Below are 25,252 nucleotides of genomic sequence, written 5' to 3'. Positions count from 1 at the left end.
ACCTCACTTTGCCCAAAACAATACCCGAACAGAGTCTCTTGGTGTGAGCCACTGTATCTAACATTTTTCGGGGCTGCTGACGCCAGCCAGCATGATACTGTTGACCACTCCCATGGTTTAGGTTGTTGGGACAAATGACCAGAGTCAGATACAGTTGCGCCTTCCCAATCCTCGTCTTCAATTTGTAACAATGCAAGACCTGCTTCTCGGAAAGTGACCCTACGATATGTGCCTTCAAATAGGAAAAGGATAGCAAAGGGAAAGGTCCATTTATGATTGATCCCACAATTTCTCGCCTTTTCTGTAATGTAATCTGAGAGAGGTCCTGGAATAGCTGAATTTCAGTCCCATTATAAAAGATCAAGCTTTGCTCCTGGGACATCCTCATTATTTATTCTTTTTGATGATATGAGGAGAAAGTTGCCAGGAGGTCCCGTGGGCGAGCTCCAGGGTCGCTCCTTTTCGAGCCTGTTCGGTGTAAGAGGTCAATTGATATTACAGGAGTCTCTTTCCCCGGAAGTGAATCGACAAACATATGAGTCACTACTTCTTTTAGCTGAGAGTCCGGCACTGATTCTGGTAGGTTTCTCACCCGGATATTTGACAGCCGGCACCTGTTTTCTAAATCTTCACATTGCAGTTCAAGACTACGTGTCACGCTGGCGAGTTCTTCTAATGAAATGTCTGTTTGCACCCCTGTGAAAGTTCATCAATAGCTTTTTCATTGACCGCTACTCGCTCACCAAGAGTTGCAATGTCCTTGCAAAAATCCGAGAGTGACTGCTTTATTTCCGTCGTAAAGGAAGTAAACTGCTGTTGGAAAGAAGCAGAACATTTAGCCTGGAATTGTTGGAAGCTTGTCACAAAATCTTCTTTAGCCGCCACCATTGCCGTTTCCGGGATGTTTAAATCTTCAGATAGAGAAGGGTGCACTGCTGCAAATGCTAAAGCTGTCTCCAAACCAGCTGCACCCCAAAGTCTCTGAAGCGTATTTGGTTTTGCAAGAGCGTCTTTGGAAGGCTGCTGTTGGGTTCCTAGCTTCTTGCCCCTCGGCATATGACTAAGTGTCCACCTGCGCTATGCGCGGATGAACCAATAAGGCAGTTGCGGCTGTGCACCAGAGGAGTAAAATTGAGGTGTGTATCCACTGCTGCATATAGTGTGTGACAGTACAATCCAAGTTGACCCAGCGCAGCATTTGTTATCTGGGCGAAGTGTCTATGCAGAAGGCTAGACGATCCCTTCTGTGATTTTCCACCAGCCCCAGCCTGTAAGACTCACGTTGATATCCAATCAGGTATGGATTGGATGGGCAGCAATAGGTACGCAGACCCCTACGTTCTAAATTGTTGGTTGTCAAATTAGCAGGTAACAGCAGGGGTCAAACAATCTTGCCAGGTGTTTTGTATGTGCAGGCGTATTTAAATTATCCAGTCCCATCCAATCTACTTGCAAGCCTTATTGTGGGCACAATTTTTGTGGCTAGATGGCTGTCGGATGAGGCAACATCCGAAACCACGCTACTGCAACGACTAGTGGTTCCCGCACGACTAAAAGAAATACTGTGGGGGCCATTCTGCTGCATGGAGAGCGCCCCTATGATGGTAATGCTCGGCAGGAAGGCCTGGGGCATGGCCCTAACGCTACTAAAACTTGTTCACCCCTACTCACCCGGGACCCCAATTGCTGTGGACATAAGCAGGGTCGGCACAGACCTGGCAACGGTGAGACACTGGGAATGGTGGGGTATATACACCTGGGGAAATCTGTATGGGGACAGAGTCTTCAGGGAGTTTGAATCTCTATGGGAGAAGGCAGGGGTACCCGCAGGGCAGTTCCTCTGGTACCGAAAGGCTCGGAGGGTGGCGAGGGAGAAATGGGATGGATGGCCTGGCGAGTCGTCATCGAACCCTCTATTGACCCTAATGCACAACCTAGGTGATGGTTGGTGGCCAGTGTCCAGACTGCATAGCCTATTGGCAGATAAACCCAACCCCAAAAGCACAACACCAAAAGAGAGATGGGAAAAAGATCTGGGAGCGGACATAACTGAGAAGGAAATGGAAAGGATATTGGCATATCCTAAGGAGGTGAATTTATTGTACCGCACATACATGACACCACATAGGATAGCCACATTCAACAACAGCACAGGACCACTGTGCCCCTGGTGCGGAATGAGAGACGCGGACCTGATACATATGTTTTGGGGATGCAAACGAGTGCAGAGGTTCTGGGCACAGATTGAACAAGCCTACAGTATGGCTGGGTTAGTACGATATGAATGGACTCCGAAAGAATGCTTGCTGGGGGCATACCCCAGAGTTAGTAAATATAAGCATGTGTTCAAGTTTATGGACATGGTGTGCATACTGGCTAAAAGAACTATTGCAATGGCTTGGAAGTGTGCTGGGGGCCTACAGTACATGCGCTGGCATAGCAAGTTCCAACGTTGGGCAGAGGCAGAAACCCGAGTGTGGATGGAGGGGTTTGGCAGATCTGGGACAGATGGGAGCAATAAATGTGAAGCATGGAAGGCATTGGTCTGGGACATGTTCCACCCATCAGATGACAAACCCCCTTGAGGGCTCCTCGACCTTCTCTAAAATATCTAACTTTGAACTGGCTACATCCAACACACATTCCAGGCAAGCCTAGGCGCTGCATCCGAGCTGATGACAGCGACCGCCCCTGGGGGGCCCAACACCGCAGTGCATGTTAGGCAGAATCCTGTGCAGTGCCCTTAGGGACCACTACACACAATTACTACCACAAGTGGTAGTACAATTTCACCTTTGGTACAAGCCTGTACTACACAGAAAAAGTGGTAGCAATGGCTGAGCAGCCAGACTTATCTCAAGAGCAAATGAGCAGTAGTAGAGATTACACAAAGGACTACAATTACTGTGACTCAAGCAAACACTGACTCAAGGTTTCTGGTTAAAAAGTAAAAGTACATTTATTTTTAGACCATCTGTTCACAAAACACTTCACGTCTATTAAATTAAAACCAAACTTCAAGTATACTACACACAGCCAATTCCCCTTGTGCAGATCAATTCAAGGTAAGTACCTTTGGATTTGACAGACCGGTGTTGTGAAACAAAGACGTTACTGTGGGTTAATACGTGATCAGTTTTTTACAGTAATGACAGTTCGGTCTTACCTTAGAAAGGCTTACCCGCGAGAAGAAATGTTACCGTAGTCAAACACACTTAGAACATGAATTAACACAAGAGAATAAGTGATAAAAATCATAGGCAATACTTTTGTCAAGACAGTTAGAATCCAAGGACACTTTCTAAAACGTAGATAAAAGTCAATAGGCCTGCACCAGTGTCAAATGGGACAGGGTCCTGTTGTCGAGGATCACAGGGTTAGAACAGTTCACGATTCGAGACTGCCAGGAGTACTTGGATATTGTCACAAGGGAAGCAAAAGTTATAAGACGGAAGGAAGACAAGGACAAGCCTTGGGTGATGAGAAAGGGTGCACCACAATTCCTCAAAGTTGGACACAGTACCTTATTCGTTTGAAGAAAAGCTGGTGCTACGGCAGTTGTTTCTGGTAGTTCCTGCAGACTCACGGTTCCTGGAGCTTCAGTCGTGGCGACAAGGACGACGTTTGGAGCGATCTGCACTACCCATGAATGAGGCCAGCAGCAGCGAAGCACCGGTGAATAAGAGGTGCGCTCCTTTAAAACAGGAGAGGCTCTTCAGATGGCTATCCGGACCTGTGCAGCGATTCGACCAAGAGGATCCTCTGGCTGTGGAAGGTGAGCTGGTTGATCCCACCAGGCTCAAGGGAAGAAGACTCCGGACTGGATCTTCTCTTGTCGTTTAAGGGTAGATAGCTCAGGACTGCAGCAGGGCTTCACCGGGACTCGGGAGTTGCAGCAGCCATCTTCTTCTCCGCTTCTCTTCGGTTCTTTGCAGTTCCAGTGGCGACTCTGACTTCCAGCCCAAGAGTCCTACCTTTTATGCCAAAATCCCCCATTCACACAGCCTGGCTGTCAATCATTCAGGGGGGTTGTCCAGTCCGGACAACCACCTCAGCCAATGAACATAAAGTGCGACTTGGGTCTCCAAGGAGACCCTGTGCAGGGGGTGACTAAACCGCTCCCTCACATTCAGCCCACCTAGTCACCCAGGCGCCAAAGGAGGGCTTCTGGACAGAAGCCCGCCAAAGGTCGGCGATCAAATAAGGCAAACCAGGTTTGCCGCGCAAAGTAAAACACAAGAAGGATTTTAACAAAAATAAATGGCGATAAAACCCCACCAGAGCCAAAATAAAAAGTATTTGGTCAAGCAGGTTTAAGTTCGAGGCTAATACAATAGCCCAAAACAGTACCACGTTTATATACTATAATTGCGGTAGAAAAGATAGTGTAGGTACCACTGCCACCAGCCAAGTCTTAGTGTTAAGGGAGCGAAACAAAGCTCCAAGAGGCGCAGACAAAAAGGAGTAGGAATTAACCCTTTCCAATACTCCATGAAAGATGGGGTGTATTAGGTCTGCAGTTTAAATGACTACCCAAAGTAAATGGCAACTTTTCCTGTTTCTGGGGGACAGTAGTCAGCCCCAGAAAAATGGAGTCAGTGGAAAGTCTTAGAGACAACCCTGTGTCACTGCAGTGAAGGTGCTTTGTAACACCCACAAAAAGTTGGGCTCATGGAGTGGTGTCGCTCCAGAGCCCAAGATCACACAAACAGTAGAAATATACATCCAAAACACATGTAAGAGTGGGAAAAAGGTTTACACTCTTACCAGGTAGAAAAAATGAACCCCAGAAATCCAGCAAAGCTGCTGAGGGACTCACTAGGTAAGGGAAATTAGCCATAAATGAGAATTCTCCCTAACACTCACCCCCCCTAGACTAAGGGACAGGAGGATTTAATCCACTCCTGGATGGATCTCATACCTCTAGTCGGTTATAAACATCCTAGAGAGACCATCAGCATTTTGGTGGCAACTTCCTGCTCTGTGCTCAATGGTAAAATCAAACCCTTGCAGGCAGATTGACCATCTTAGTAGTTTAGGGTTTTCCCCTTTCATTTGCATCAGCCATCTCAAGGATTGTTGGTCAGTCTGAATGATGAAAGTAGATCCATAAAAGTATGGTCTAAACCGCTTCAGTGCCACTGCCCACACAATAGCAAAACATTTGCGTTCTATTGTTGCCCACCTTGTCTCAGGATCCTTTAATTTCCTGCTGATGAAACAAATGGGATGTTCCCTACCTTTCTCATCCAGTTGACTAAGGACTGCACCCATGCCTGCATTTGAAGCATCAGTTTGTACAATGAAGGGTTGGTGGTAGTCAGGAGCTCTTAGGACTGGAGCTTGAAAAAAGGCTTCAAAGGCTTAAGTGCACTCCTCATTCCACCTGACCCTTTTAGGAAATTTGGGAGAGGAGACAACATTCAAGTTAGAAGCTATGGTCCCATAGTTCTCTATGAAGTTCCTGTAGTACCCAGTGAGACCTAGGAAGGCTCTCACTTGGGTTTGAGTAGTAGGGGTGGCCCAGTTTTGTACAGCTTGTACTTTGCTAGGCAATGGCCTTATTTCACCTCCTCCTACCTCATGTCAAAGGTAGACCACTTTGCTCTGACCAATTTGACATTTACTTGCCTTTATGTTTAGATGGGGCAAAAACAAAGAGGTGATGGCTGGAAGGTTGCTTTTATGGTTAGATGGGCCTGCTCAAGAGCCTGTGAAACATACCCGAGGTGATCAATATGTTCTTTCCATGTAGGGATGAACACTGCAATGTCATCCAAGTATGCCATGCAGAAGTCCTCCATCCCATTCAGAACTTGATTGACGATCCTCTGAAATGTAGCAGGTGCATTCTTTAGTCCAAAAGGCATTACCTTAAACTGGTAGAGGCCTGCTGGGGTGGAGAATGCAGTTTTCTCCTTGGCATGGTCTGTCAGAGTTATTTGCCAATAGCCTGAGGTTAGGTCAAATGTGCTGAGGTACTGCACCAAGTTTATCCACTAGCTCATCTGTCCTAGGTAAAGGATGGGCATCAGTCTTTGTGACTGCAGTTAGAGCTCTTTATTCCACACTGAATCTCAACTCCTTGGATCCTGCCTTTGGAACAAGCACAACTGGGCTAGACCATGGACTAGTAGAGGGTTCTATAACCCCGAGATCAAGCATCGTGTTGACCTCATTCCTTATGTGGGTTCTGACATTATCTGACATTCTGTACACCCTGCTTTTCACAGGCAAACAGTCATCAGTGAGGATATCATGCTGGCCCCAAGGGGTCAAGCCTGGTGAAAGTGAGAACAGGGAGGTAAACTGATTTAACAGTAATTTGCACTCATCCTGCTGGTCAGATGTGAGACTGGAAGAGAGATTAACTCCTTCCACTTTCTCTTCTAAAGGTAAGCCTCTGAAGAAGTCAGGTAGAGTTTCACTCTCCTCCTTCTCTTGAGCTGAAGCTAGAAGCAAAGCTCCTATTTCAGGTCTAGAGACATAAGCCTTTAAACGGTTGGTGTGAAAGACTCCGGGAGCCTCCTTAGGATTGTCTAAATCCACCAGATAGTTCACCTCTCCAAGTTTACCCACAACCTTGAAGTGTCCTATCCATTTGTCCTGCAAGGCCCTCTGCCTTGTGGGTACCATGACAAGAACAAGCTGGTCTTGAGTAAACTTAACCATGTTAGCCTTCTGGTCATGCCTGTGTTTGACGAGAGCTCGACCAGCCCTCAAGTTGTCACTTGCCTCTGCCATCATGTGTGACATTCTCCTCCGGAGACCTATCACATAGTCAGTCACTCTGACTGGCTTGCGGGAAGGAGCATTCTCCAACCCCTCCTTAATCAGGGCCAATGGACCTCTGAGACTTCGCTATATGCAAAGAGAAGGCATGGCAGTAGAAGGCCCCACTTTCTTTTACGGGGTTCTTCTAAAGCACCTATCATGCTCTTCATGGTTCTGTTAAACCTCTCCACCAACCCATTGGTTTGTGGGTGGTAGGCAGTAGAGAACTTTTAAGTGACTCCACAGGTTTTCCACATGGCTTGCATGTAGTGGGACATAAAATATGATCCCCTGTCAGATATCACTTCCTTAGGAAAACCTACTCTGGTAAAAATACCAAGTAGGGCCTTAACCACAGCCTGAGCCGTAACAGTTCTCATAGGTATTGCTTACAACCAGGATAAACCTGTTACCTGAAGATGTGTGAGGGTCAAGAGGACCAACAATGTCAATCCTGACACTGTCAAAAGGAACTCCCACCACTGGGAGAGGCACCAGGGGTGCCACATTCTTGCCTCCACTCTTGCCAGAGGTTTGGCAAGTGTGACAGCTCCTACAGAACTTTTCTACTTCTGAACCCATCTTAGGCCAGTAGAAGTAAAGTGAGAACCTTTCCTTGGTCTTCTTAAAACTTAAGTGACCAGCCACAGGCATTTCGTGGGTTAACTGTAGGAACTGGAGTCGGTTCACTAGAGGCACTACAAGTCTTTTGCAGTCCCCAGGGGTTGACTCAGTCGGTTTACTGTAGAAGAGGCCATCTTCCCAGTGCAACCTAGACTTCCCAGGCTCTTCCCCATCGAGCTGAGAAGCTGCCTGTAGGCGAAGACCTTCAAGAGTAGGACACTCTCTTTGTCCTCTGCTGAAGTCTGCCCTGTTGGGTCCACCTTCTGCCAGTAAAAACTGCAGCTCAGGATGTTCAACAGGGTCAAGATCTCCAACCAGAGTAAGATCTTCTTCCAGATCTGAGTCCTCAGTATCTGGTGTAACCATACAGGGTTGAACCTCACACTCGGCCTCAGCTGGTGGAGGAGTCACAGGTGTGACTTTGGACAGTCTTGGTGATGTCCTTGTAGGCACAGGGGTGCTTGCTGTTTTCTTGCTGGTAGACTTGGGTTTCCCCTTTGTCTCTTTTTGTCTTGCAATAGCAGTAAGTAAGTCATGTGGACTTGGGGTGACAGCTTCTTCTATCAAGTCCCCAGGAGACCCTCTCAAGGTTCTCTCCCTAGCAGACCTCGTGAGCTCCTGCTTCCTTTTACTGGGAGGCTTGGGGGTACTAGACACAACTCCAAGGGTTTTTAGGTAATTTCCCAACAGGACTTTCCCAGGTACGTCACTCTGCACACTAACCGGTATTCTGACAGTCATGTCATTGCACTGGATGAGAGCTGGTAACTGGGGAACCATTGCACAGGGCCTCCAGCTAACTTGGGTAGGTGTTTGGGTGCCTTAGCAGCATCCTCTACCTTGAAAAAACATTCATCAACCACAGTTATGCTGGCTCCAGTGTTTCTGATGGCAGGGGTCTCCTGAACATTCTCAAGAACACTATCTTTCTAATACTCTTTAGTATTATCTGGAATTGAGTTACAGACATCGAAGTTATGTTGTTCCAAAAAACCCAAGGACACTACAACACTAGCTGAGACTCTCATTGGTCCATCAGCCAGTAATTGAAAGTTCCCACTTGTCATAGGTACTTCTTCCACCTGGGAGAAGGCTAAGGAGACAGTGTGGACCCCTAAAGGTTTACCCTTACATCTGGGATCCTCTTTCACATGGTCAGTAGCTTCACAAACAAACCATTTACCAAATGTCCTATTGAATGGAGGCTTACTCTGACCTCCACCTGGTTTAGCACCAGATGGTACACTAGCCTGATTCGGTTTCCCTTGTGGCTTACCCTGGTTCTGCTTGGGGCCCTCTTTTGGATTGGGATTATTGGAATTCTCCTTGTTATCTTTCTTTGGCTGCTTTCCCTCATCCTTTTTCTGAGTTGCCCCAGAATCCTTGTGAGTAGCCCTGTTGGCAACCCACAAGTCAGCAGCCTTAGCTAACTTCTTAGGGTCTATCTCCTTTGAGTCAGCCAAGTGCTGTCTGAGCTCAGGAGAGAAGGCATCATAAATTGACTCCAACATAACAAGATTCCTCAAAACTTCATAAGTGTTCACTTTGTAACCTTTAACCCAACCATCTAAGTTTTTCAAACAGTCACACACCCAGGTAGGCCAAGGGGTACCATCATGCTTTTTGAGGGTCCTAAACCTCTTAAGGTACTGGGAAGGGGCCTTGCCAAATCTAACTATCAAAGCTAGCTTCACACACTCATAATCCTGCTTATCCACCTCCCCCAACTCCATTACAGCATCACTTGCAACAGGGGGGAGCCTAGAGAAAAGCCAAGGAATCAACTGATTCCCTGAGATACCCTGAATCCCATGATTGTATTCAAACATTGCTAACCAATCCAAAACATCAAGTTTAGTCTCATACATACCAATAATTTCCTTTGGCATACGGCGTCTCTTAGGACTGGAAGACCTAGAAGATCCTGGGAGAGAAGCATTTTCTACAGACAATTTCTTCATCTCTAAAGCATGAACCATCTCCATTTCTCTGAGCCTTAATTCTTGATGTTTCATGGCAGTTTGTGCCTCAATACGTTTCACTTCGAGGGGATTGGGTCCTCCGACGTATTCCATATCTATGACAGGTAATGTCCACAGCTGTGCTGCTTCGGAAAATCTTTGGCGTCTGCGTCGATGACGTCGATGCGCCGTCCCCGAGGACCTCCTCCGACGGCCGACGTCACCCGATGTGATAAGTAGGACTCACGACGCCCATAGCCTCAGTTCCATTTTTTCTGCAAACGTGTTCGCTTCGTGAATCTCGGTACGCCTCGACTCGTTGGAGTTTACTGTTTTCAATTCTCGGTTCGTTGAACCTGTTCGGATTTTTGTGAAGACCTGTTCGTGGCGATGTCTACTTCGTCTTCAACCCCGCGTCCGGGCTTCAAGAAATGCGGGGACTGTGGGTCCAAGATGTCGGTCACGGACTCGCACGACGCCTGCCTCTGGTAACCTCGGGGAGGGTCACGATACGGACGACTGTGTCGACTGCCAGTCGCTCACGGCGAAGGCCTTGCGGGAACGCAAGAAGAAGCTGTCGGTAGGCCGGGTGTGTAAGCCCCGGAAGTCGAGGTCTGCGGGGCTTTCGACGGATGACTCGAGGGGCGACTCTCCGCGTCATCGTCGGAAGTCCAGTGGGTCTCCTTCTAGGAGTCGGTCTCGCCACTCCTCCGCCTATTTGAGGCATTCCCGGAAGCGCCGGCATCGGTTGCCTTCCCCGTCCTCTTCTGAGGACTCCGCCCATCGGCGGGTCGCTTATCCCTCCATGCAAGCGACACCGGAGGAATGGGCTTCCTTCGGGAAGCAGATGCTAGCGATTCTTGAATCGCAGGGCACCGGTCCATCCCCGCCTCGGAGTGGGGTCGGTCGGCACCGGTCGAGAGACACTGCTGGTACGCCTTTGGGCTCAGGTGGTCGGCACGGCTCGCGGGAGAGGTCCAGCTCGGACAAGGGTAGCCGTTCTCGCCATGCCCGTTCCAGGTCCCAGTCCTCGACGCGCTCGAGACCGCGTGATCCTGTGCCGTCTTCGAAGAAGACGTCGACGCCTGTGGCGCCGAGGTAGTCGACGATTTCTCTCGAGGCTCTGCCTCCGAGGGGGTCATCGACGCTGTCGGCGCCTAGGTCGTCGAGAGACAAACTCGGAGCTCCGGCTTCGAGGCCTGTGTAGACGCCGCCGATTCGCTCGACGTCGACGCCTTTTCTGTCGACGCCGGCGCCGACTCTTTCGGCGCCCTCGACGCCTTTCGAGGCGGTGGTGTCGGAGGCCCCGTGGCACGGGATTTGCCCCTAGGAAGGCTCTGGCTAAGGTCAGGCACTGCTTTGGTCCCCAGAGGTCTTCCTCTCCCCGCCTGGAGTACATTTCAGAGGATGATGAAGGCTCTGATGATGGCTTGGTTCCGGTTTCGGTTCCGGATGAGCTAATCTCGGGCCATAGCCAGTTTGATGACCTGAGGCAGTCACTGCATGATGCCAGTGGACTGGACACCTCTCCGAGGTGGAGTTTTGTAGACTGGAGCCTGGAACTCATGCCGATTCTTCATATCGGCGCCTTATGTCTCGGGTCACCGAGTACTTGGGTTGATCAGCTCCCCCAGGGGAGTTCGTTCAGGATGATCTCACGGACATCCTTGATCTCGGTCCCCCCACTGACCCGGTTTCGCCGTTTCATATGGCTTTGCAGAGAAGGGTGGCGGCGGCTTGGACTGCTCCGGAGAGTCTCCCGGCAGTGGGCAAGTCTTTGTCGTGGAAATACCGTCCAGCCAGTAGCGACCCCTGCTACTTGTCCAGGCACCCCACTCCGGAGAGTTTGGTGGTGCAGGCGGCTACGGCCCCGGCAAAGCAGGCGTCGTATCCTACCATCCCTCCGGATAGGGACGACAAATGTTTTGACGGCTGGGCGAAGAAAGTGTTTTCTTCAGGGGGTATGGCGCTTCAGGTGGCCAACTCCATATATGCCTTGTCTCGTTTCACACACACTCTGTAGAACTGTGTTGCATTAGCGGCTGAACATATTCCCGAAGGGGACGAACGGGATGGTTTCCATGCGATGGTTCAGGATGGCAAGGACGCCATGTGTGAGGCCGTTCAGGCGGGTCTGGACTTGGCAGATTGTGTCAGCCGGTCCATGGCGGCGAGCACCGTAATGCGCAGGTTTGCGTGGTTGCGGAAGTCTGGGTTTGCTCCTGATGTGCAGTCCCGGCTCCTCAACGTGCCCTTTGACGGTGAACACCTTTTTGGCAGCAAGGCTGACGAGAGCCTTGAGAGGTTGCAGACCTCCAAAGCTACAGCAAAGTTGTTGGGCTTTGCAGTTCGCCAACCTCCGCCTTTTCGTCCTAGGGGACAGCAATGGAGGGGAGGTTCCTTTCGCTATTACTCGTCCTTCAGTAAAGCGAGGGGAGCTAGCAGTCAGAGGCCATCGTAAGAGTGCCAGAGGTGGAAACAAAGGTACTCGAGGTGCCAAGGCCGCTCGGGCAGTTGCCTCTTTGCCCTCAGGCAACGCCGCAGCCGCTACCACTCAGTCATGAGGCCAGGTCGCATGGTTCGCCGGTTGGGGGAAGGCTGGCGCAGCATCTTGTAGAGTGGCAAGCCATTACTTCGGATGTGTGGGTTCTGGAGATCATAACCCACGGCTACTGTCTTCCTTTTCGGCAGAGGCCTCACGACAATCCACCAGGGAACCCCTCTGTGAAGAATCCGGATCCGCTCCTTGCGCAGGAAATTCAAGCCCTGCTGGAGAAAGGCGCCATAGAACTGGTGCCTGTAGCGGAGAGGAACAAGGGATGGTATTCCCCTTATTTTTTGATTTGGAAGAAAGACGGGGGATTGAGACCCATCATGGACTTGCGCGGTTTGAACAAACTCCTCAGGAAGGACAAGTTCAAGATGGTAACTCTTTCTCAAGTCCTCCAGGCCCTTCAACTTCAGGACTGGTTGGTGCCTCTCGACCTCAAGGATGCTTACTTCCATGTGCCGATCCATCCCAAGCACAAGAAGTACCTGAGGTTCGCGGTTGGCGACTCGCACTTTCAGTTTCGGGTCCTGCCGTTCGGATTGACCTCCGCCCGAGGGTTTTCACCCAGCTCATGGTGGTGGTGGCAGCGCATCTCAGGAAAGGGGGGATTCACATCTACCCCTACCTGGACAATTGGTTGATCAGGGGGAGCTCTCCCGAGCAAGTCCTGGATCATCTGTCCGTCACCTGCCACTCCCTTCACAGGCTGGGCTTCTCCCTCAATTTAAAGAAGTCCCATTTGACACCAACGCATCGGCTCCAGTATATCGGAGCAGTGCTCAACACGTCCCTGGGGCAGTGTTTTTTCCTCCTCAGGTGAGGGCTCTTCACATTCAGCAGATGGTGCACAGGTTTCAGCTTGCCCAGAATCTCCCAGCGTCCGAATTCTTGAGACTGCTCGGCCTCATGAGATCCTGCATTCTTCTGGTGCCAGAGGCTCGTCTGCGGATGAGATCTTTGCAGTGGGCACTCAAGCTCCAGTGGTCTCAGTCCTCCGGCAGGCTGTCGGACCCTGTTCAGGTGCCGCCCTCGGTAGCCGGGACCTTCTGTGGTGGGCCGTCGAAGGCAATCTGATGAAGGGGGCCCCATTTTGGCTGCCCTGGCCGGAGGTGACGATTGTGACGGACGCATCCCTCACGGGATGGGGAGCTCATGCCAACGATTTGACAGTCAGCGGTCGTTGGTCTCCGTCGGAGTCCAGACTCCATATCAATCTGTTGGAGCTGAGGGCTGTCAGGCTAGCCCTGAAGGCTTTTCTGCCAACTGTGCGTGGAAAGAGTGTCCTGATTCTAACGGACAACACGGTGGCCATGCACTACCTCAACAAAAAGGGGGGGCAGGGTCACTTCCGCTGTGCAGGGAGGCGATGCAGCTCGAGTTCTGGGCCATCCAGCAGGAAGTTTCGATCTCGACTGTTCATCTGGCCGGAGTCGACAACGAGACGGCGGACGCTCTGAGCAGGCAGAGCACGATCTCTCACGAGTGGGAGCTGGCTCAGGAGATTCTCCTGGAGATCTTTGCCCTTTGGGGGACCCCTCAAGTTGATCTCTTCGCCTCCAGTGTCAACCAGAAGTGCGAAAGGTTTTGCTCGCGGGAATTTCCTCCAAAAGGAGCCTTAGGAGACGCGTTCGTGGTGGAGTGGTCATTCCCACTGCTGTATGCGTTTCCTCCAGTCCCCGTCATCCCGCAAGTGCTGCGGAGGTTACGGAGGTTCGGTTCCCGGATGATCCTCATTGTTCCGGCGTGGGCCCGGAGTACGTGGTACCTGGACCTTCTTGACTTGTCCATCTGCCCTCCCCGTCGTCTTCCCTACCGAGACGATCTGCTCTCATGGGAGGGGGGGTCAGGTTCTCCATCCAGAGGTCAGATCCCTCAACCTTCACGCTTGGCTTCTGAAAGGTTGAGGTATAAGGATTGGGACCTCCCTGAAGCCGTGATGGAGGTGTTGCTCTCGGCCAGGCGGCCGGCACCAAAGTCTCTGTACCGTTGCCGTTGGAGAAAGTTCTGCGACTGGTGCAGAGTTAAGAATGTGGATCCTTTTGATTGTGACATTCACATGGTTCTGTCTTTTTTGCTTTCTTTGGCCCACAGGGGCTTGCAAGTGGGGACCATTAAAGGTTACCTGGTGGCGCTGTCCATATTTAAGCGCTCGTCTGAGGAGTGTTCCTATTTTAAGATTCCTTTAATTTTGCAGTTTTTGAAAGGGCTCACTAATGTGTTCCCTCCGTCACCTTTTCTGATGCCAGGTTGGGATTTGAACCTTGTTAAGTTTCTTATGGGTGCTCCGTTTGAGCCTTTACATTCTTGCCCTTTGAGGCTGTTGACTCTGAAAACTGTTTTTGGTTGTGGTTACTTCCGCTCACAGAGTGAGTGAGTTAGAGGCACTTTCAGTTAAGCCACCCTTCACTGTGTTTCATAAGGACTGGGTTGTCCTTAGAGTTCGTCCTTCTTTTCTTCTAAAGGTGGTTTCGGAATTTCATTTGAGCCAGAAGGTTGTTCTTCCGGCGTTCTATCCTCCTCCACATCCTGGTAAGGAAGAGGAGAGGCTCCATAGGCTTGATCCTCGGAGAGCGTTGAGCTTTTATATTTCGCGCATGTCCCGGGTCAGAGTGGATGATCAACTTTTCATTGGTTACGCTGGAAAGCGTTTGGGACAAGCTGTGATGAAACAGACTTTGTCTCGTTGGATTATTTTAGCTATCTCCGAGTGTTACTGCTTGGCGGGTAAGGACCCTCCGGCTGGCTTGCGGGCCCATTCTACCAGGGGAGTGGCTGTGTCTACTGCCCTGCAGAGGGGAGTTCCTATTCGTCACATCTGTGATGAAGCCACCTGGGTTTCAGTACATACTTTTGTACGTCACTACTCCCTCGATTCCATCAGAGGGCAAGATCTGGCCTTTGGCAAGGCAGTTCTCTATTCCGCAATTTGATTGGGCATGCTAAATTTGTATTCTAAATTCTTTCCCACCTCCTTGCTTGGTACTGCTTTGGGAGTCTGTCATAGATATGGAATACGTCGGAGGACCCAATCCCCTAGAAGAACAAGTTACTTTCTTACCTGGTAACGTTCTTTCGATGGGATGGTCCGACGACATATTCCATATCGCTCCCTCCCTGCTTTCCCCGCTGCAGAATTTCTTTTGCGATTGCAGCTTGCGTTCCGCAAGGCCTTGTGTGTCTGACTGGCAGAAAACTGGTGGCACACGTTCTGGGAAAAAACTTGGCTATGGGCGTTGTGCGTCCTACTTATCACATCGGGTGACGTCGGCCGTCGGAGGAGGTCCTCGGAGACGGTGCATCGACGTCATCGACGCAGGACGCAGACGCCAAAGATTTTCCGAAGCAGCACAGCTGTGGACATTACCTGTCATAGATATGGAATATGTCGTCGGACCATCCCATCGAAAGAACGTTACAAGGTAAGAAAGTAACTTGTTCTTCTAACTCAAATCTCATTTTCTCAAGTGCAATACATTCAGGAGTGAGTGTAGGACCTGATGGGGTCCCTGTGGACAGAGGTTGTGGTTTCTGAGCAGGCAAAGGAGTTGTAGGGTTTCCTAACAAGGACTCATCTACCTCTTCTAATCCAACACTCTCAGAATCATTAACATCAGTATCCACATTTGCTGGAGTGGTAGGCACTTCTGACCCACTGTCCAGACTTTGTTTTCCCAATAATTTAGCAATCAGTTCAGATTGCTTTCCTTTACCAGAGAGACTCCTCTCTCTACACATGGTTCTCAAAACCTCAGCAGTGTAGTTTGAGACTCTCTTCACTGTAGTTTTCCATATTTGACATGATTTGTTCAGTTAATAGATTTCTGTGGTATTTAGCCTTGTGGTTAGTTGACCCAAGGTAATAGCAGCACTCTAAGTGTAATCACTATACTTAAAAATTCCACCGCTGCACACCGGTGTTAGGCAGAATCCTGTGCAGTGCCCTTAGGGACCACTACACACAATTAAGACCACAAGTGGTAGTACAATTTCACCTTTGGTACAAGCCTGTACTACACAGAAAAAGTGGTAGCAATGGCTGAGCAGCCAGGCTTATCTCAAGAGCAAATGAGCACTAGTAGAGATTACACAAAGGACTACAATTACTGTGACTCAAGCAGACACTGATTCAAGGTTTCTGGTTAAAAAGTAAAAATACATTTATTTTTAGACCATCTGTTCACAAAACACTTCACTTCTATTAAATTAAAACCACACTGCAAGTATACTACACACAACCAATTCCCCTTGTGCAGATCAATTCAAGGTAAGTACCTTTGGATTTGACAGACCGGTGTTGTGAAACAGACGTTACCGTGGATTAATACACGAATACTTTTTGACAGTAATGACAGTTTGATCTTACCAAAGAAAGGCGTACCGGCGAGAAGAAATGTTACCGTAGTCAAACACACTTAGCACATGAATTAACACAAGATAATAGGTGATAAAAATCATAGGTAAATGTCTTTTGTCAAGACATTTAGAATCCGAGGACACTTTCAAAAACGTAGATAAAAGTCAATAGGCCTGCACCAGTGTCAAATTGGACAGGGTCCTGTTGTCGAGGATCACAAGGTTAGAACAGTTCACGATTCGAGATTGCCAGGAGTACTTGGATATTGTCACAAGGGAAGCAAAAGTTATAAGAGGGAAGGAAGACAAGGACAAGCCTTGGGTGAGGAGAAAGGGTTCACCCCAATTCCTCGAAGTTGGACACAGTACCTTATTCATTTGAAGAAAAGCTGGTGCTACGGCAGTTGTTCCTGGTAGTTCCTGCAGACTCACGGTTCCTGGAACTTCAGTCGTGGAGACAAGAAGGACGACGTCTGGAGCAATCTGCACTACCCAGGGAGGAGGCCAGCAGCAGCCAAGCAACAGTGAATAAAAGGTGTGCTCCTTTAAAACAGCAGAGGCTCTTCAGATGGCTATCCGGACCACTATAGCTGTGTGCAGCGATTTCGACCAAGAAGAGGATCCTCTGGCTGTGGAAGGGTGAGCTGGTTGATCCCACCAGGCTCAAGGGAAGAAGACTCCGCACTGGATCTACTCTTGTCGTTGAAGGGTAGATAGCTCAGGACTGCAGCAGGGCTTCACCGGGACTCGGGAGTTTCAGCAGCCATCTTCTTCTCCGCTTCTCTTCGGTTCTTTGCATTTCCAGTGGCGACTCTGACCTCCAGCCCAAGAGTCCTGCCTTTTATGCCAAAATCCCCCATTCTCACAGCCTGGCTGTCAATCACTCTGCAGGGGGGTTGTCCGGGCCGGACAACCACCTCAGCCAATCGACATAAAGTGCGGCTTGGGCCTCCAAGGAGACCCTGTGCAGGGGATGACTAAACCCCTCCCTCACATTCAGCCCACCTAGACACCCAGATGCCAAAGGAGAGCCTCTGGACAGAAGCCCGCCAAAGGTCGGCGAACAAATAAGGCAAACCAGGTTTGCTGCGCAAAGTAAAACACAAGAAGGATTTTAACAAAACAAAATGGCGATAAAACCCGACCAGAGCCAAAATAAAAAGTATTTGGTCAAGCAGGTTTAAGTTCGAGGCTAATACAATAGCCCAAAACAGTACCACGTTTATATACTATAATCGCTGTAGAAAAGATAGGGTAGTACCACTGCCACCAGCCAAGTCTTAGTGTTAAGGGAGCGAAACAAAGCTCCAAGAGGCGCAGACAAAAAGGAGTAGGAATTAACCCTTTTCAATACTCCATGAAAGATGGGGTGTATTGGGTCTGCAGTTTAAATTATTACATAAAGTAAATGGCAACTTTACCTGTTACTGGGGGACAGTAGTCAGCCCCAGAAAAATGGAGTCAGTGGGAAGTCTTAGAAACAACCCTGTGTCACTGCACTGAAGGTGCTTTGTAACACCCACAAAAAGTTGGGCTCATGGAGTGGTGTCGCTCCAGAGCCCAAGATCACACAAACAGTAGAAATATACATGGCAAAACACATGTAAGAGTGGGGAAAAGGTTTACACTCTTACCAGGTGGAAACAATAAACCCCAGAAATCCAGCAAAGCTGCTGAGGGACTCACTAGGTAAGGGAAATTGGCCATAAATGAGAATTCTCCCTAACAGTGCACACACACAAAGACATTGGAAATGTTATAATACCTGACGAGTGAAGACCGTTTTTGTGTTATTTTGTTGTTACTAGTGCAATACTGCATATAGAAGGAAACATCCTATGTAATGTGAGACGGTTGATATATGCAGAACTGTATTTACATATAAATGCCAATAAAAATGTTTTAAAATAAATAGCCCTTCAGCCTCTCCCCTTGAGGCCCCACTGGTCCGTGATAGAGCTTTTAGTGATATTTCTTGAACCAAGAAGAAATTTCATCCCCTGTAGTCCCGGTACTCCCATCTGCATCCTGTATTCTGCCTATTCTTTCAACCCTACACCCCCCTCACTCTATTTGCCCGAAGCGTTCCCACCCTATCTCCCCTTTCATAATACCTTTGCTTCGTGAACCTCATCTTCTTTACCACCTCTCCTATCAATGTCGTCTGGAGTTCCTGTCTCTTATCCCTCATCTTACCCAGGAGTTCTCCCTTATCGGCCCCTTTACTAAGGAGTTGCGACCGTAACACTTTCAATTCCCCGCTGAGCCTGCCCTTAATCAACCCCCTCTCCCTCTTCTTCTGTGCACCCTCAGCTATGAGGATGCCCCGGAATGTGGCTTTGGCAGCTTCCCAGATCATCACCATACCTGTCTTCCCGTTATAGTTAACTTCAAAATATGCCTGTACCTCCTTCCCAAGAAAATCCTGTAAGACCCTGTCCCTCAGTAGAGTGTCGTTATACCTCCATCGGAAGTGCCACTTGAGACGTCTTATCCTCCATTCCGCCACCACCAACTCATGGTCAGACCAGGTAATTGCCTCAACCGTGGGTGCCCCCAACTCGACTTCCCTGTCAAGTGAGACCAGGAGCAGGTCTATCCTTGTATAGGTCTCGTGTGGGGGTGAGAAAAACGTGTAACCCCCTGGCCCCGAAAAGTGTCCCTGCCACACGTCAGCCTAGTAATGGTCCCGCAGGGGGTGTTTAAAGGCAGTGTTCCCTGGGCCTGTCACTTCCAGGTCTTTGTCTTTAGCCGACCACCAGGCTCGTGCCGGGCTGCCACCAATTTGAAATCCCCCCAGTACCGTGGCTGCCTCTGCCCAGCCCTCCAAGAACACAAAGATCTAACACAAGAACCCCACCTGTCCCACGTTGGGGGCATGTAGGGTAGCTAAGGTAATTTGTGCATCCCCATGGAATCCCTTGATCCCTAGAAATCGACCCCCAAACCCACTTTTAACCTGTACCTCCGTCATCTTGAAGGCCGTTCCCTGTATGATACCCACTCCCTCCTTCTTACGGTCCCTATGTGAGGCCCAGAAGTTTTTATCAATTTCTTACCCTCGTATAGTCGATTCCTCCCCCTGTTTATAGTGGGTCTCTTGCAGGAAAAGGATCACCAAGTGCTGTTCGCGAAACATATTGCTCTTAAGAGATCTCTTGTTTTGGGAGTTTAGCCCTTTAACATTTAATGTAGCTATGCGAATCTCAGCTATAACCTTTCCTTACCTTTCTCATGCAACCCTGAACGTCACTCAAGAGGTACCCCATCATTACCCTTCTAAAGACCTGCTGCATGAACCACCCTGCCACCTGACTCACCTAACCCCAAACTGAGGCGTCCGACCGTGCGCTCCAAGCATGTTGGTCCCACCTGTCGAACCACCAGGAATGCATTCCCCTGCCCATGTCCCAGCGGTTATCGTTTTCACCATCATCCCCTGCCCGGGACCTTTGACTGCACCCAGCCCTCCCCTAGCCAACCCCCTTGTTGCTCAAACTCCCCACAAACCTGAACATTATCAGTGAAAGGAACCGACCCCCCCAACTTTGGCCCATTTAAACCCCTTGTATCTGCCCCCCTTCTCTCCCGTTGTGCCGCTCAGCCTCTCCAACCTGCCCCCAGACACCAGGTGTCCCCCACCTCTCAGAACATAACTGATTTTCTTTGCACACCCATCCCCCTGCAGGTAAGTTCCCCCTTAGGGGGTCATGCACGGGGTATGTGAGGACCTGATGTCGGGGCCTTCCATCTTCTCAGAGCAATTTAACCGTGTGCCAAGTGGTCCACGTCCCTCATGTCACTTCCCTTCTGGGAGAGGGGGTGTTCAGTTTCCGAAAATTCCTGGCCCTCTGCATTCTATGACGAACCTGCACCCTGTGTGGGCCCCGAATCTCTATTCTCTCCTGTGTCCCTTCTCCTGCTTCCAAGGCGGTACCATTCCCATCGGGTCCCATCAGACTTTCCGTGGCTCCCACAGTGTCTTGTTCTGACACAAGGGGGAATCTTTTACCTTCCGATTCAAATATTAGCACAAAGGGGTATCCCCATCTATATCAACTCCTTTCTCCTGTAGCCAATTTGTAAGAGGGCTACACTTTTTTTCCACCTCATAAGGGTCTGTGCCGAGAGATCTTGAAATATTGCCACTCTGGAGTCCTCAGAGTCAATAAGTCCCATGCGTTTGGCCTTATCCAGGATATCCACTTTGTCACGGTAATAATGCAGTTTTTCCAGAATAGAACGTGGCCCTCTACTACCTCCTCCTGCACGGTGCACTCTGTCCAGGGTCACGTGTACTCCTTCTTTTGATCCTAGGACCATCCTTATGATTTCCTGGATTTTCTTCTCGAATCCAGCCGGGGATTACCCCTCCATTTCTTTGAGGCCAAAGAACCAGACATTATTTCGCCTTTCCCTATTCTCAATGTCGTCCATTTTGAGGCCCAGTTCAATTTTTCTTCTCTCAATGTCCCAAAACCGTACCTCAATCTGCTCTTTAAGAATGCCTGTGGAGGTCTGATTCGCCTCCACCCCGTCGAGCCTCTCCTCCAGTGTGTCCACTTTCGCTGACAGGCCTGCCACTTTGGTCCTATATCGGTTCTCATCCCCCGGATCTCTTCCAGGATCATCTGGATATCTCTCGAGATGGTCCCTATCTCAGCGGAGCTGGGGTGGGGCCCCGTAGCCTCCTTCTGCCTCTCCATTTCTCCTCCAACACTGCTGTGGTACTGGTACTGGGAGAACTTCTGTCTCCAAGTCATTGACCCCACACCCCCCTATGCCTTGGCACCCTCTTAGTGTCACCCTATTCAATCTCCTGTGGGTGTCCTTACAATGCCCCTCTTTCCCTCCTTGTTTCACTCCTTCGTCTGCTGCTCGTTGGTTACCCGACCTTCGTAGTCCTTCTCCCCCACTTTAACCGCGCTTGTCTCCATGCACAATGCTCTCTCTCGTAGCCTCTGTGCACCTTTCACGGGTTCCTTTTTCCTGTCTCAGAGCTTCTTCCATTCCTCTTGCCTCCCAGGTCCTCCTCCCTGTTAGTTAGTCATGGTTGGACCTCCTGCACGGGCTACAACACCCCTAGGGTCTCTTCCGGTGGGTTGATCCACTTGGGCCCACTTTTCATCAGGTCATGAGGAAGGGCTGCGCTGCAGGGGGCCCTCAGGCCCAGATCTTGGCGGGCACCCCGCACGCTGCTCCTCAGTTCCCCCGCAAAGGCCTTCCCTTGGGCCCCACAGATGGGGCCTCTCACTTTCCTCTTGCTCCTCGGGTCCTTATCTCTGTGTGTTTCTTCTGCTTGCCGAGCTTTCCCCTTGGTGCTCTCTCAACAGGCTCTGCAGTCCGCCCCGTGTGAGGCGGTGCTCCCTGTAGCTTCTCCACATCTCCTCAGGTGAGTCTTGATGGGTCCGACTCTCCCCTACACTCCTAACTGAAGGGCAGCCCTCCTCCTTTGTGGCCCGGGCTGGGCCATGTGCACAGTGTCTTTGTGGCTCCTTCACCTCTCGGGTGGGTTTTAGGGCAAGCCACCACCTTCACCCGGGAAGTCCTCACTCCTCCTCCTCCCCACCTGGTCCCCTTTTGCAGGATAGTTCAGCAGGTGGGCCTTCCCTGCCCAGCCCGCTCTGATGCCAGCTGGGGTGTTTGCCAGAGGCTCGCTCCTGCGCACGCCTCACTGAAAGCCCTGCTGCCAGAGAATTGCCTGGGCCTCCCCGCTCACTTTGCTCCCCCTCTCCTCTGTCTTCCGTTAATACTCTGCTGTCAGTGCCTGTAGGAGGCCCTGACCACAGTCCGTTCCCTCTTGATGGGGCCTCACAGGGCAATTTTTCCATGCTGCCAATGGCCCACCCAATGCCGGATCACTGCCTTCACCTTGCCCGCTCAGCCCGTCCGGGCATAACGCACTGTGCCTGCGGGGGTTGCCGTTCGTGGGCTGCTCCTGCTCTCACGGGTCATGGAGCGTGGCCAACTGTGGCAGTCCTCGAGCCCAACCGCATCGCGTCTAGTCTATAGTTTTTAGCTATTGGTGCTATTTATGGTGTTTTTATCACTTGTGCGACATGAACTGGATTTTTGGAATCCGAATAAACGTTTTGACTGACTGACTTTAAACTAATTATATTGTTTGTCCGACCTGTATTAGTAGTCTTAAAACAAGAGAAACTGTGCATATGAAATACATAACTGCTACCCAAATATCTGTCAGTGTGGATCTGCAATCTTGAGGGATACCCTTTTCTGAAAGTATAATGGCTATCTTCGTTAACACTTTAGTTTAAAATATGTTTTGTTGAACATGTTTTATTTTTCAGTTCTCCTTCTTGGGATGTAAATTTAAAGTGCAGAAGAGCAAAGAAGGAACAGGACGAGTGGTTATGTGGAGGATGGGGATCAGCAACAGTTACACCATGGAGGTCACATTCTGTGGATCTTCTCTTGGTAAGCACGGGGAGCATGGTATAATATTTCAGTGTTGGCCGCATCCCTTACTATTGTTGCTATTTTGGCTTTCTAGATTATTATGTTCAATCTTTGTGTAGGTCTGCTAAAGAGAGTTATAACCCTGAGATATCTCTTCCAGCAGTAGTTAGTGAGGCCTTGGTGTCAATCAGCTGCTCTGTGATTTATGAAACGTGCATCAAAAAAGCCCTTACATATTTGATGATGTTTCCAGTTGTATGCTACATTGCAATGTGCTGTGGATAACCAGAAGAAGGATTAAGACGAGTGACTGACATGTTCAATTGTTTTTTAAATTAAAATAAATCAAAAAACGCCTAGCTAGCCCTATCGCTATGAGGGAATTTCCCTACCTAACAAAACTTAAACTGAGAGTGCACATCAAACTCTAAAGTAAAACATCCTCTGTCCGAATCCTAACTAACTGGCCCTACCACTTTAGAAAACCAATCAAAAAGGAGGAGACCAGGACAAGGACTTCTGCCTGGCCCCAACACTTGGATTCCTTCTCTAAGCAGGTTTTACAAGTTTGACAATTCTAGCTTCCTTTTCCTCAGGAAACAGATTTGTAAAAGGTCAACATCATTCTTGCAAAGTTCCTCAGGAAATACAAAGTTTAAAATAAAAATTCATCAAGTTCTGGGTCTCTTTTCTAAAAGAAAGTTTTAAATAAAAATGCATCAAACTCTGGATCCCTTTCCGTAAGAAGGTTTTAAACAATGGATCTCTTTCTATAATTTATCATGTAATTTCTACGTGGACGACACACACATCTTTTTCTGTTTTCTTCCTTCTCTGATTTCTTTCACGCCACTGTTTAAAACGCTCTCTCTGGCATCCAATCTTCATCTTCTTCATCTTAACCCTGCTAAAACTGAGCTACTCTTCTTTCCTGCAAATACGCAACCTCTTTCCTCCCACCCCTTTCGCTCTCATTTCCCTCCTCGTTTTTACCCATCTCATCGTCTGCAAAAAAACCTGGGTGTTCTCTTTGAATCTTCTCTATCCTTCTGCTCCCACATAACTAACATTGCTTGCATCTGTAGCTTTCATCTCTATAATGTTTGGCATGCTTGCTCCTTTTTATCATTTTCTGACACTAAACTCCTCATTCCAGCTATCGTTTTTTCCTGTCTTGACTATTGCATGGCCTTCCAATCTCCTACCTTGCCCTCCTAGGCTCTGACTATAATTCTGCTGTTCGCCTCCTCTTTTTTTCTCTTTCTCCATGGGCTTTGCTAGGGTGCAGAAGGAGGAGATTTACGCACAGGTGGGATGGTGATTGCTATAGACTTTTATTAGTCAAGAAAATAAAGGGAAAACCTAACTTTCCCTATCTCTAAGAGGTGTTCTTCTGCCTCAGTTAAAAACACTAAGGGTTTTGTCAGAATGTCAGTGCAAATCAATAGTCCACTGTCCTATGTCAAAATCCCTACTTCTGTAGAATGACTCCATTCTGCTGGACTGGAAATAAAAGTTCACCTCCAGGTTTTGGTTTCTTCTTAGGGGAATTGCTCCCTTCCCCGGGTCACAATTGTCCTCCAACACAAAAGACAAAGTTCCAGCACTTCTCTGTCAGACACACTGCTTATCTTCTAACACTTTGTATCAGAAAGTCTTTTCAGCTCTGTTTACCAGAAGAATTACTTTATTCTCCTTGTCTCTGGATTTACAGTTCAACACAGCCAGGGGGAATTTCTCCCTTCAGCTGGTTTCTCTTTTTACTATGCTATCAGTTTCAGCCTTTCACTTTGAGGGTCCCAGATCCAGGCATCCCTGTCTCCAGACTTGGGCAGATTTGGTTCACTCCCCTGCCATGAGCAAGATGATTTGTACTCCTCTTCTCTTGTGGGTGCAGGTCCCAGACCCGTATTTCTCTGCTGCTTTGGTTTGGCAGACCTGGTTCATTCTCCTGATAGGTACTGCAACAGAGAAGATGACTTATAGGGATGTTCTTTTGTGGGTGCGAGTCCCAGACCCGTATTTATCTTCTTTGTATTTGAGTACTTTGAGCCCTTTTCTCCCAAGTACTGTCATGAGGAAGATGACTTGTGGTGTTCTCTTGTTCCTGGGTCCTCGACCCTTCCCTGGTGGTCAGTAGCTTTACTCGACCACCAGCCAGAGGGGGATTCCCTCCAATCTTCACAATTTTCTCTGGTGGGTCCCAGACCCTGTTTGCTCCCTTTCCAGATTTGTGTGTGCAAGTTCCACAACTTATTGTTAGGTCCCAGACCCTTCCTAGGCCTCACAACCCGTGCGGCATATGGATTAGGCCCCTCTATTCTCCCTACGTCCCAGCCGGTCCGTCCATCAAGCCGGTCGTCAGCTTCTCGTGTCTTCTTCTGTGACGTGTGACTGCTAGCAATGTAAGGGTTGGCTTTGGGACCCCAAGGTCCACCTTCTTACGCAGCCTTTATTTATTTTATTTATTTATTGGGCATTTGTATGGTGCCTATACACAATTGTTTCCAGCCACCATTTACCTTTGCCTTTATCTCTGCCTTTATCTCTGCATGGCCTCAGGAGTCAA

The 25,252-nt window shown here is 49.2% G+C and overlaps 1 protein-coding gene across 1 annotated transcript in view; it reads left to right on the top strand.

The window, feature by feature from the left end:
• The window catches only part of AGBL3 (AGBL carboxypeptidase 3), a 2,309,829-nt gene that overhangs the window by 858,787 nt on the left and 1,425,790 nt on the right, over positions 1–25,252 (top strand). The window contains exon 9 of the mRNA XM_069628782.1: positions 22,575–22,701. Coding sequence (XP_069484883.1) covers positions 22,575–22,701 — 127 coding nt within the window. The remainder of the gene's footprint in view (positions 1–22,574; positions 22,702–25,252) is intronic.

This window comes from Ambystoma mexicanum, chromosome 12, assembly GCF_040938575.1.
Source record: "Ambystoma mexicanum isolate Mex_15411 chromosome 12, UKY_AmexF1_1, whole genome shotgun sequence".
Classification (NCBI taxonomy): domain Eukaryota; kingdom Metazoa; phylum Chordata; class Amphibia; order Caudata; family Ambystomatidae; genus Ambystoma; species Ambystoma mexicanum.
The sequence above is the reverse complement of the archived record's forward strand: the minus strand, read 5'-3'. Positions and strand labels throughout refer to the sequence as shown.